This window comes from Marmota marmota, unplaced genomic scaffold (assembly GCF_001458135.2).
Source record: "Marmota marmota marmota unplaced genomic scaffold, marMar, whole genome shotgun sequence".
NCBI lineage: Eukaryota > Metazoa > Chordata > Mammalia > Rodentia > Sciuridae > Marmota > Marmota marmota.
Genome location: NW_026000174.1, coordinates 58,081,551 through 58,095,907, shown reverse-complemented (window position 1 = coordinate 58,095,907; position 14,357 = coordinate 58,081,551). Strand labels below are relative to the sequence as shown.

The 14,357-nt window shown below is 34.8% G+C and overlaps 1 protein-coding gene across 1 annotated transcript; it reads right to left on the bottom strand.

Annotated features, from left to right (window-relative positions):
- Positions 1–3,489: 3,489 nt before the first annotated feature.
- Positions 3,490–6,319, bottom strand: LOC107135125 (olfactory receptor 4C46-like). Its single transcript, XM_015477070.1, has 2 exons — positions 5,422–6,319; positions 3,490–3,497 (listed from the first exon to the last, which is right to left on the bottom strand). Exons 1-2 carry the CDS (start codon positions 6,317–6,319, stop codon positions 3,490–3,492), a joined length of 906 nt encoding a protein of 301 aa, XP_015332556.1.
- Positions 6,320–14,357: the final 8,038 nt, after the last annotated feature.

The following is a 14,357-nucleotide window of genomic DNA, read 5'->3' as shown; positions in this document are numbered from 1 at the left end:
AGCCGGTGGTGGCAGTTGGGGCTCTGAGGGTTTTTCCTGAGAGGCTGTTTTGTTTGGCGTGTGTGGTTCTAAAAATAAAGTTAGTTTCTTTTGACAAGTGGCTCCTGATTGTGCCCAGCCAGACTGCAGCAGGCTCCAAAGGCTTAGCCACATTTAAAATATCACAGGGCAGATGGATGTTAGACAACTGATCCCTCTATCCAGGTTGCTGATAGCCTGGACACCATAGTCAAGGCTTTCACTAAGTGAAATGGTTGACTTCCTAACTGCCATGGTGATACAAAACAGGGGAGCCTGGACCACTCAGGAGAGGCCATTATAATTTCCTTAGGCAGCGTAGGAGTAATCCTAAACAGGTGTGGAGAGATCATCCACTGGTAGTGGGAGGGCACTTCTACAGAAAATGAAGAGGCTTTTTTTTTTCACTTGCAAAAATTCTTATTTCTCTCTATTCAATATTCTCAATTTCCTCATCTATTTGGTGATGGAAGTCAGAACCTGGTTCTCACCCATAATTCTTCTCTTTCTAATACCCTTATATATCAGTTCTGTTGTCCATAAGTTTTTAAAATATTTGGGGAACAATTTCTCTCTCTCCATGTCAGTTAATGTTCAATAGACACAGAACTTGAGATGAAGATGTTTATCAAGTGACATACAGAAGTCAGGGAAACTAATATGGTACAGACAAAAAGGAAAATACTTTCAAATACCTTGATGAATGGTGGGAGACAGATTCATATAACTTTGAGGCAGTGCTCAGGGTTGCTACCTCAAGCTTATACAAATTCTCTTTAATTTTAGGGATCTGGATCTGCAGAGTGGCTCAAGTCTGGAAGTTGATTGAAGGAACTTGACTTTATCATTTGAGGATTCAGTTTTTATTTTACTCAAACTAGAATTTTTCTGCTTAACCATATCAAGAAAGAATTCATTAGGATTTCTATAGTATGTCACTACTAGGAAGCCAAAAATCAATCAGGCCAAAGTCATAGATATCTTTTCAGGTCAGCTAGTTTCTTGTTTGACTCTGTTGTTCCCTTGTTACCATCTGGGGGTGTTGAGTTCATTGATTCTGTTCAGCAAAGCATTGCAGAGCAAGACACAGAGCAAAAGGTTTCTTGCAAAATTGTCTGACAGGGACACACTTCTCCAAAAATAAGTCAGGAACTGATAAAATAGTTTTGGTTCCTTCTTTTTATGTTCTCTGGAATTTTCTCATTTTCTTATCTCCCCTCCTGTCTATACTCTCCTCACTATTATTGATTGATGTCCCCTCTGTCCACACATCTGTTTTAGTTTTTCAACTGGATCCCTGGCTTCAGGGCAGGAATATAGACTTGTATGTCTGATTGGAATCCTTGCTGTGTCCAGAAGCACTTCCATTAAAAAAAAAACCCTTTCCAGGCTTCTTTGTTCTCATCCTGCCCCCTGACCTCCTTACTCGCCATCTTGCCATCTTGCCCTGGCTGCCTGACCCCTTCTATCTATCCCTCACACTGTGGTTACCACACCACCAAAACCTTGGAGGTTGAGAGATACCTCTTGACCCCTGCTATCCCTGGACCCAATTATTCACTTTGTAGTTAGATTTTCCATGCCGGGGACCACAGTTTCTACTGAGGGGGTCCCTCTAACAGGGAAGAACAATCACAGAAGGCTTTAAGGATGTCAGGGCTCCTCTCACACACTTACTACTCATAGTTATGATGAAAGTTATATCTTCTGTACTTTCGAAGGGTGGGCAAGTAGGTCTTAAATGACAAATCACACTGCATTCTGATTTCTCTATGCCTTTGAATTCCTTTAAGCCTTTAAGCCCTAAACATCCTAATTCACTCAATGTGAGCTTCATTTGGTCCTTGTTGTTGCAGTCAAATAAGCAGAGTCCCTTTCAACTTCCTGAGCTGCAGGGCTAAAGAGAGCATCTGATTAATGAAGCCTGTATCAGTAACTTTGATCTGATCCAAATTTATGACTATTTCATCATTCTTGCATATTTTTACCATATATTCACACATATATTCCTGCATTTCTGTCTGCATAAATTAGAAAAACCATGAAGCCTTTGGAACGTATTTCACCTTTTCATGGGTCACACATTGTGGCTCTTTTAGGTCCCTGTTGGGACTTGAACCTAGTTATAGGTCTAGGAGCCAAGAAGGGGAGTGGGGTTAGGAGTCAGTCCCAAACAGAGTCAGCCTTGTCTTGCAGGGAACCTTCCTCATGGGAGACCATTGTGGTTTCCTCAGACAACTCTGGAGCATTCCTTAGACAGGCTGGGAGACCACCTGCTGTAGTTGCAGGCACCTCTGCTGGAGATGGAGAGGCCCTTTTCATTTGCAAAGTTCTCTCCATTCCATCTTCACAGTTCCCTCATCCTTCTAGTGATGGAAGCTAGAACCTGGATTTCACCCATGACTCCTGTGTTCTTAATCTTCCTCATCAATTGATTACTTTGTCTCTAACTTCTAAATGTAATGAAACTATTACTCTGTTTCAGTTTACAATAATGGACTTGATGTGAGGATTTCCATGAATATATCCTATGGAAGCCAGGACTGAATAAATCTGATGAGAGAAGGAGAATATACGTGGTCCCCAGTAAAGTCATGCTTTAGCCTGGGGCCTTGGCAACTCTGGAATATTCACTATGTCACTGAAAATTGGTCCTATCCCTGAGGCCAATCCAGTAAGGAAGGCAAGATTTTGAGAAAAAAGGGGAAAAGGAGTTTCACTGTTTTTTCTAGCTAAACAGAAACACAGGGGACTCCTATCCCAGCATCTGTGATTCTCTCCACCAGAGGCAACAGAAAGATTTTAAACAGTTGATTCAAAGGAATCCCAGTTTTCTCCTGAGATTAGGAGGAGGGACTATGGAGAAGAGATTAGGGAGGGAAACAGGGGAAAGATAATTGGAGCAACAGGGCTATGTTTAAAGCATGAAATGGACCACTGTTACAGTTTTAGTACATAATTTGTTCTGCATGGGGTGGTGGGATACAACTTTTTAAGACTGTTGTGATAGCCTTTTGTTTTTCCACCTGAGGGCCATGAAATTTTGGAAATAATCCCTGCATAGAGTCTATTATTTTCCCTGGTGTATTTGACCAGAGATGGTTAGGGCTGTGAACTCCTAGCAGTCCAGAGTCACAGTACCTGGGTCTTGTGCACAGTCAGCTTTCTGGAAGGATTTCAGCATGATTTCCATGTCTACCACACTCTGCCTCTTTTCCAGCAGGTCCAGAGTTCCATCCCAGCCTTTCACCCTCATTATACAAGGCTTCTGCTTCCCTCCTGCCAGTCATATTCCTTCAATCGCTGATCATACTGGGGGCCAAGTTATTGTAATCTAAAATATAATTGTATCACTCACCATTTAAAAAAAATGTTCTATGTTTTGCTGGTGGTTTTTATCATTAAACTTTAACTCGATTTTAGATCTTTTTTGATCAGCATGTTTCTGTCTTCCCTTATCAGGATGACAATCTACCTTTACACTAACTTAGTGTTCATTTTGGCGCCTAACACTTGTGGGGTTTCATTAAACAATTGTTGAATAAAAATATGAATTAATAACCACAGTCATGCTGAACGATTTAGGTTTCCTGCATCGTTTGTTTTTAACTTACATGTCATAGAAATGCTTTGATCCAACCTCTTGCTTCATCACTCTCCTTACTCAATTTTAACCCATAAGTGCCATTTTTTATGTCATTACTTCTGGGAAACCTTTCCCATCCGCACCCCCTCTCTAGGTCTTTGTTTGTAGTTATCCATTTAATATGTCTTAACGGTATCTTGTCCATCTTAACATGTGCGCATAACACTCAGCAGTATTTTCCTACTCCCCTTTGATGTCTCTCACTTAACCACTATGAAAGAAGAATCTAGGTGTGTTTTGTTCACCTGAAAAGTCCCCCCAAATATTAAAATTTTTGGAATCAAATCTTGGGGTTTATTAATGAGTGAAGGAGACATTGAATGAAAAAAATAATCACAAAATTGCTTTTGTATAGGTAGATATACATATTTAACAAAATGGATTTTACTAATAAAATGTGGCCAGCAAGTAAAAGAAAAATCACAAAACAACCTGCAAGTAGAGGGTAATGGAATCTTGCTGAGAGAATATCACAATATAAATATTTTTGCTCACATGCTCAGAAAATCAGTTCTAAGTTCTTTCTCATTCCTCAGTTTACACAGGGGTAAAAACAAATTGTGGTTTCCCTTGCTGGTCAATCTGAATCAGATGACAACAAACAAACAAAACTGTAGGCTTCAGCATTTTTTTTTACTATATATTTTATTTAACTAATATATATTACTTTAACATTCCTTCTTTATTCAGTATTTATCAGGGACAAATTTTGTACTACATTGGAGAAAATATTGTTTGCTAGCAGGCAAGTACTTAATGGAGTCTAGATGTGCATTATTCAAATAGAATTTTCTGCCTGACAAACGTTCTTTTATTTGACTCACCTGTTTTTCTCATGGATTATCAAACTACAGCAACCTGAGTATAAAGAGCCTTCCTGAAGACTACAAGAGAATTTGGTTGAATCTGCATCACTTGCCAATCAAAGGTCAATGTTGCTTCAGGTTTTTAGCCTGAAAGCCCTTAGTTACCATGCTCCTTAAAACATATTACCATCAATTGTGATATGTGTATACATAAATTTTTTTTAATGAAAATCATTAGATATTTAGGTATAGAAATTCAACTAGTGTGAAGTGCATACAATACTGTCATTTTCTATTAAGTGGTAATTAGTACAATAACATGATTTATTTATTATAATTACTTATGCTTGTGACATAGGAATTAAGAATATGATCTGTTAAATCTATCATATTCTGATTGCAGGATCATTGATACATGTGTTCTGGTACTTTTTTCCTCTCATTTTCCTGACAGATAAAATAGGAATAGTAAATATGCTGTGCTTATTTCTTTTGAGTGTTATAATCATTGTTGCTCAATACCAACATATTTAGTTATTTAGTTTTTATTAGGATAACATATGAATCCATGTAGGTAAATAATGATACCAAAAGCAAGTCTTGATTTGGTAAAAGGTTCCAAAGATGGGCAGTAGTCCAAAAGTAGTCATTTCTCTATCTCTGAATGAATTTTTCCTTCCTTGAAAGCAGGAGTTTCATTTTTTGTTTTGAATTTTATTTTTTGGTATTTTACATTTATGGATGATACTGGGATTCATAATGTGAATTCACACACACACAAAAAACATAATTTTTTAAAAATCTCATAAGATTGATCAAAAATATTTTAAATGATTTTTAAAAATTTTTTTCAGTTCTGCTTGGTAAGGTCATTCAAAAGGGACTTTCTGTAGTTATATCACAGTTGATCTTCAGACATATTTATTTGACCAGGAGAAAGAAATTTGCTAGTAAATAATTTCCTAATGGTGCTTTTCATCTGGGCATTTCTCAAGGTGTAGATCAAGGGATTTAACATGGGAGTTATCATAGTGTAGAAAACAGCAACTGCCTTATCAATAGGTAAAGTAACTGCAGGTCTCAGGTACACAAATACGGAGGGAAAAAAGAATAAAAGGATCACTGTGATGTGGGAGACACAGGTGGACAGGGCTTTGCGCCTACCCTCCGAGCTGTGGGTCCTCAGGGAGCACAGGATGACCACATAGGAGACCAGCAGGAGGAGGAAGATTAGCAGGCAGATGAACCCACTGTTGGCAACAACAAAGAACCCCAGAGCATGCGTATCAGTGCAGGCCAGATTAAGCAAAGGGTTCAGATCACACATAAAGTGATCGATGACATTAGGACCACAGAAGGGTAGTCGCAAGATGAAGAGAATCTGGATGGTTGCATGGAGAAAGCCTCCCATCCAGCATACTCCTACTAGCAGGACACACACTCTCCAGTTCATAATGGTTGCATAGTGCAAGGGCTTGCAGATGGCCACATAGCGGTCATAGGCCATCACTGTAAGCAGAATTATCTCAGCACCTGCAAAGAAATGTTCCCCAAAGACTTGGGCCATGCATCCACTGAACAGGATGATCTTCTTTTCATGGAGTGAATCCACGATTAGTTTAGGGGTATTGACAGAGGAATAGCAGGCATCAATAAAGGAGAGATAGGCCAGGAAAAAGTACATGGGGGAGCCCAACAGTGGGCTGGAAATGATGGCAACCACAATGAGCAAATTTCCTAACATAGAGATGATGTAGATGAGCAAAAACACAGCAAATATAATTTTCTGCATCTTTGGGTTTTGTGTAAGTCCCAGAAGAACAAATTCTGTCACACTTCTGTTCTCCATGTACTTTCTGTGTAAGTTTGTTATATTACCTAAGGGAAAAAAAAAGAAAAATAAACTTGAATTTATTAAACTTCTGAATTGTAATAGAGCACAAAAGCCTGGATTCTCTTGTGCTCTGAAATCTGATGATTTTTTTTTAAAGGAAAACATTCTGTGTTGTTCCAGATGACTCAAATGCCTCCTGACTGTTGATTATGCCAGAGCCTCTGCATAGGAAACTTACAGACACATAAGCAGGAACCCATCTGAGTTCACAGAATTTTCAGAGATGATGGAGGATACTAAATATAAGTGACATATTATATACATTGTGGCAATTAAGCCTATAAGGGAGGTAGAAGATAAATGAAGCAGCCATCATTGTCTAGTTAACAATTTTCAACTTTATTCTTAGGAAAAGGGAAACTGCACAACCTGAGATATGAGTGTAAGCATGACAAGGAACTTGAGGAAGAGTGAATCTGGAGCATGACTCTTGTAAAAGCCATTGTGTGCCCTGGAAGAAGCTGATCAAGGTTCAGTGAGTAGCGGAAGCCAGATCCAGGAATCCCCAAGTTGCATACTAGTGAGGAGAGTTTATAGAAAGAATAGCAGTTCAACAGTGATGGAAATGTAAATATAAAAGGCTACTCTTAAATACTTCATAATGCTTAATGACTAAATCCAAGAACTTCATAATCCTCAATGACAAACTACTTTGCAATATTTGTTCTGTGTATTTTATGGTACCAAGTGCTTTGCACACATGATTCTTTTTAATACTTAGAATAACCTGTGTGGTACATACTACTTCATTGCACAGATAAGGAAAGAATCTCAGAAAAAAATGTTTGTAGTGGTTTAGCAAGGGCAATACTAACCAAAACTCACTGGACTCTTCAGGTGTTCTAAATGCTTTTCCAGATGAACCTTGATTTAATCCTCACTACAAGACTACCGATTGCTGACTACCATCATTTTATAGATATATTTATTCTTATTTTACTTGAAATATAGGCAAAGAGAAATGAAGGATTATGCTCTAAGATAAGCAGCTAATAAATGGCGGAGCTAAGAATAGAACCCAGGTTTTTCTTATTTTATTTATTTTTCTCCTCCATATTCTTAACATGTATTATCCTTGAAAGTCTTAGCTTTAATTATATACCATATGTTGCCATGCTATTCAAATGTTGTACCAGTAATCCTGTTTTGACAATGACCATATTATTATAATTAATTAAATGCTACCTGAGATACGACTTTACAAAAGTAATTTCATCAGCAAACATTATGATCCATTTGATATTAAGAAAATAAATATTTCTGAATTCTTGGAGGGGTTCCTTTGTCCTCATCTGTCCCTCACAACTAATTCTCACTTTTCTAATACCATTATTAGGTAGATTACAGACCCTGCTGGAAAAATCTCATTTTGTCACAATGGCTAAGCATCTTGGCTTGAATATTAGAATTCTGGTTCTTCCACTTGCAACTCTTCTTTCTTGGGGTAGTTTCCCAGTCAAACCATGCAACTATTTTCTCTATCTATGAGATGAAAATTAAGAATATCATCTTGTGAATTATTCTGATAATTGATTGCTATATGAACATACATACCACCCTTCTGAAGGCACATACAGGACTTCAATTTATGTTTAACTGTATGTACTCAGCAGATGTACAGAATTAACACATTGAATGATGAAGAAATTCTCTCCAATATTACTTGTTAAGAAGCTAAGGAGATCTACATTATCCATAGTTATTTATTCAAGAAAGAGTTCTCCATGTTTTACTTGTACTCAGTATCTTATGTCTTATGCCATCTAGTATTCATATTTAGGTCTCATGTGTGGGAGGTACATTTAAAGTTTGTTTTCACCTCTGTGAATTATCTTAGTTAACAAAAGAGTGTCTCATGATAAAATACTGGTTCTTTTTGCTAGAGAGCTACTGCTTCATGACTCTTGAATTGTCCACTGTTAAATCAGGATAATGAAATTAATCATCTCTTGAAAAATTAGAGTGAGGATGAAATACACTATGATTATACTTAAACATGTTGAATAATGATTATAGTGCATTAAAATAACAATAGTTAATAACATCAGTTCTGTTAAAGAACTTACCTTGTAATCTCAGAGGATTTTAATGATGCTTGTGGATATTCAGAATCAATCCCATATTCAAAATGACCTCCTCTTAAAGTAAGAATCTTTAAATATTAAAATATAAGACACAATTGAAAGAGAACATTCAGATAATCTTATATCAAATCAACAGATACTAAGGGAGTATCCTTAAAAGTCCAAATCTTTCCTTTCTACACAAAATCTTGAATGCTTCACAGAAAACCCAGGGTTAGAATTCAGAATGGATTCACTTAATTCACTATGGATATATGATTTGGGCTTCAGCACAGGAGGTACAAAGTTTGGAGGAAAAACATTCCAGTAGGTCTCTCTAGTCATGATGAATCTTGCTCTTGATGATCTGACTACAACAGAAAGTCTTTCCTCTTACAATATCTGCATATTTAAAGAGGTTTCCACAAAGACTCTTGAACCTTACTGGTAGCTGGGCTTTTCTCCCAGGGATCAATTATTTCCTTTGATGGAAAAGTTTTGTCTTAGGAGCAGGAATCCTGGAAAGAAAATTTGAGAATCTCTCACTCTTGAGTGGGAAAATTTATTTCCTGCATTAATGGCCTATGTCTTCTTGCAATACTGTGGTTATAGGACATAGTGCATGTAAAACACTCAGCACGGTACCCACACAGTGTATGGGCTTGATAAAAGTTACATCTTCTTGAACCTATCAGTTTATTTTAGTCTGGGTTGATTGATATTAGCAGCATTTTCTATCCAAACATCCAAACACTTCATAGCTTGCCTTGCACTAACTAGTGAATACACCATGCAGTATTTGAGAGTTTCATGAATAGTGGAATCAATAACAAAGAAAATTAATAGAGATTTAAAAAAAACTTAAAAGGAGTTAATCAAATTACAACATAAACTTAAAAATCAAAAGGCAAAACTCAAGAGAGTGATTTGAAACTTTCTATGGCATAAGACTAAAGCAACACAAATTATATATTTGCAACAAAAATTCCAAGTCAATGAAAATAAATTCATCTTGTCCTTGGTACCCCCCAAAAGCATAGAGGTTCTTCAAAAAATTAAAAATAGTAGTATCATATGATCCAGCAATTCAACTTCTGGATGTATGTACAAAGATATCAAAATCAGTATGTCAAAGAGATGTCTGCACTCCCATATATAGTGCAGCATTATTAAAAATAGCCCAAATATGAAATCAACCTATGTCCATCAAAGGATGAAGGGATAAAGAAGTTGTGGTGTATGTACACAGTGGAATGCCATTCAGCTTAAAAAAAGGAGGGAATTCTGTAATTAGCACCAAATAGATAAATGTGAAGGATATTATGTTTAGTAAAATAAGTCAGGCATAAAAAGACAAACATTTCATGGTCTCACTTATACGTAAAATCTAAAACAATCAAACCTGTAGAAGAAGAGAATACAAAGGTGGTTACCAGGAGTTAGGGGTATGGGGTAGAAACCAGGAAATTTTGGTCAAGGAGTACAATTTGTTAGATATGAGGAGTGAGTTCTAAAGATCTGTTATACAGCATGTTGATAAATAATAATGTATCATTAACATAGTTTTTAAATGTTCTCACCAAAAAGAAATGATATGTGAGGTGACAGATATGTTTATTATCTTGATCTAATCATTCTACAACACACACACACATATATACATATATAATATTATGTGTTGAACTAATATACATTCATGTTAGCTATTACTATTATTATTATTTATTAAATTTAATAAAATGTAATTCATTGGTAAAAAAGAAAGAAAACATAGGCTTAAGGAAAATCAATACTTCTCAATTTATGCAATTCTTAAATGGTAAAGTACCTGTCACGTGTTACTTAAATTACTGGTTTACATGTAATATATTATAATCTACACTCACAGAAGAGTAAGAGCCCTGTAATCCTCATGTATATGTCTCTCCTGGCTCCCAGCAGAGAGCCTGGGATGTATTAGATATGTGGATGGCATGTGTTGAATGAATAATGAAAGGAGAACAAGCACAAAGAACATATTTAGCTCTAATGCACTTTTCACTTTAGATCTAAAGTCTTCATCCTCCTGAGAAAATAGAACCAACATTTGGGAAATAGTTTGATTATAGTTCTACTTTCTAACATAATCTTAATGATGCCACAATATAGAAAACAAAATACTCCAGAAGACATTTCATCCCAGATAGGACAACTTCACCTTGCCTCAGAGCTCTCACCCATAGCAGGTCATCATGACCTCATAGCAGGTCACTAAGACAGGACAGCAGATCATTATAACAACACAGAAGTGATTATAACATCATGGAAGATCATTATGCCACCACAGCAGGTCATTATGACACCAGCACAGATAACAATGACATAGCAAATCATTATGACCATAAAGCAGGTCATTATGACATCATGCAAGGTCATTATGATAATATTACAGGTCCCTTTAGAATAATAGAAGAGTTTTATGATATCTTGGCACATCATAACAACATCATGGAAATTCATTATGATATTATGGCAAATCATTATGACACCACAACAGGCCAATATTACATCATGCAAGGTCTTTATGACACCATAGCAGGTCATTATGACATCATATGAGGTCTTTCTAACACCACAACATGTCATTGTGACAACACAGAAGGTAACTCATGTTGTAGCCTGTATGTGCTAATAAGATACAGTATAAATTTGGATAGATGTAATAAATAATGTTATCTTCAAAGGCCAATGTTAATATAAATGATCCAAAGATGGCATTTGTATATTGACTGTTTTTTCCTCACAGCTGGCTGAGACTGATTAGTTAAAAAGTTCATCAGTACTATACTTACCTTTTTACACATTCCATTATTTTAAAATAAGCCCATAAACAAATGTTGAGCCATTTAAAGACTAATTTTGCCTAATAAGACTAAAATTAAAGACTAAAATTAGATTCTGCTTTGTATAACCCATGAAATTATACCTAACACGTTCCAGCCATGGGAAAGATAAGCTCTGTGGTGGAAAAGACCCCAGTGTCTACTGTCCCCTGAAACTCCCTGACCCAGTGACTGTCACCTTCCTGATGAGTGACATAATTTAGTCATGTAAGCCTCTCTGATCCTCCACTCCCTCATAGTTCCCTTGTTCTTCCCCTATTCTGAATGCTGGTACCCTCACAGTAGACTGAGGATGCTCTCATGCTGGGAGGAAATTGGCCTTCCAAAGCAAATCTGTCTAAAATGACTTGAATAAAACTCAACATGGATTATTGCCACCTCAAGTTCATATGTTCTTCTTTCATCAACCCTAATATTCCACCAACTCTTCACAGCCAGTCCCTCCTCATTTTATTCTGCACTATAGCCATGCATTTGATATTTCTCATATATTTTAGAATATGGTCAATGAGTTCCACCAGAAACACTGCTGAGCTCTTAATTGTAATTTCAGAGACTAGTTTGGGAGGAAATGCTTTTTAAACAACAAGCATCTCTCCATTTTTGCAAAGTCTTCTGTAATGTTTTCAAAAAAATGTATACTTTTTTGTGTGAATTATGAGATATATTCCCAAGTACCTAATATGTTTATTTTCCAATGAAAAAATTACTTTTATCTAAAGTTTTATATTCTGCTGATTGTTAGTGTACAAAAATGAATTTGACTTTTTTATTAATTATAGTTCTAAAAACATAAAATAATAAAATAAAATGATCTCTTAATGCTTCTTATATCCGTAGGATTTTTGTTGTTGTTGTTGTTGTTGTTGTTGTTGTTGTTATTGTTGTTAATGGGGATTTAATTCAGTGTGCTTAGCCAATGAACTGCATTCCAAGTACCCTTTTTGTTTAAAATTTTGAGATGGGTTCTCCCTAAGCTGCCTAAGGCCTCACTTAATTTCTAAGGCTGGCTTAAAACGGGATCCTCCTGCCTCAACCTTGAAAGTTGCTGGATTACAGGTGCAACAATTTTTTAGTGTACACATTCATGTAAAGATAGTTTTATTTATAACTATCTTTACATGAATGTAAAGATAGTTTGAAAGATAGTTTTATTTATAACATATTTAATATTTATAATGTATTTAAAATATATATACAGATATATATATATATATATATATATATATATATATAATTAATTCTTGAAGCACTAATCATTATATAATGACAGAGATCTACAGTACAATATTAAATTAAATAGAAATGATAACAGAGGTCCTTGACTTGCTTTTGTTAAGAGGAATATTTTCATCTCTCAACATTAAGTGTTATATTATTTCTTCATTTTTATATAACCTATAACAAATATAACAAGTTCATCTGCCAAATATATATATATATATATATATATATATATATATGAGAAATAATTACATATATTCTCTCCTTTTATATATGAGAACATACTAACATAAACATACTAACAAAAACAATAGTTTGCATTCTTGTTAAACAAATATCAGTTATGATTAGATGACTTCATATATTGCTAGATTAATTTTTCTAATAATGTGTTTAGGATTCACTTCAATATTTGTGGACTAGATTGGATTTCAAACATATTTGCTTTTGATGATAAGATTACTTTTGATGATAAGATTATGTTTTGATGATAAGATTATTTTTATTAAATGAATTTAATTTCCACCTTTTTTTCTGAATAAGATTTAGTGGGATTAGAATTGTCACTTCCAAGACTGTTTAGTAAAGTGTGCTTTAAAAGTTTCTGGACCCAGTCTTTTATAATAAATAACTGATTAATTTTATTTTAAATGGACAGAACCATTCTTGTTCTCTGTTAATTATTGGTTCATATTTTTCATATAGATTTTAATTTATATTTTACTTACAATTTCATTGATCTACTTTCAGTGTGATTTCTTATTTCATTTTCTTGTGCATCTTTAATGTCCCACCTTAAATCCTTAAAACCACATTTTCTGTCTTTGTAACTCTCCCTCATTTTGTATTAATCTGAACATTTTCATTAATTCTACTTGCTTTCTCAAATGTAAATTCATTAATTTCTTTCATGATACACATTTTTTATGAAGAGCTCATGAATACAGAATTTTTCATATTTTATACTGTTTTGGATTATGTAGAGTATACCTTGCATAATTTCCCACTAAAAACTGAAGTAGCCTTTCATAATCATACATGCAAAATTTCTACAGCAAAATACATGCATATTTACATACAGAGAGATGCATACATTTTGTAAGTAGCATTGGTTTATTTTTGTAATTTGTTCCCACTAACAAGAATATAATGATTTTCAGATAGGTTTGTTTTTAATTTCAGAATGGCCAACAAGAAATTGTACACAAATAAGAAATTGCTAATTTGTCCACATTTTAAATTAAAAAGTAACATTAGATGTTTCTCTTCCATTTTGCCCATTCATTCATTTTCTGTACAATCTATAAGTAATCTTCTAGCTTTGTATGCTGAATTTAATTAGATAATTTTAGTTTTGATTTTTCAATGCAGCAAATTTTGAGAGTAGAAGACCTTGCACTTTATAAAGGATGTGGGAAAAATTTATCTGGGTATGCATAAAATATATTTTGAATTATTTAAAGATAAAAGGATCTGGGCAACTCTAAAGGTTAATTAATAGTATTTCAGTTTAGCTTCCTGTTTTATATTTCTTGACTCAAATAGTTTGGGAGAATTTGCTATGAACTACATTTCACTAAATGATGTGGTTTTCTCTGTGGGTTCACGTTTAAAGAAAACTAAAATGTCACTAAATATTACGTCAAAAAAAAAAAAAAAACCCAGACCTATTTCTATAACTTCTGTTGTGAAATATCTAAATTCTACAGAAATAAAAATTTATCTTAACAGCTACTCAATTTCCTTTCATATGAAATATCAATTTATCATTTTATATGAAGGTAATACGATAAGTTTTATTCTCAGCTTTCTGATATAAATGAA

Coding starts and splice junctions, on each gene's coding strand:
- LOC107135125 (XM_015477070.1), bottom strand. CDS start 6,319: ATGGAGAACAGAAGTGTGACAGAATTTGTTCTTCTGGGACTTACACAA.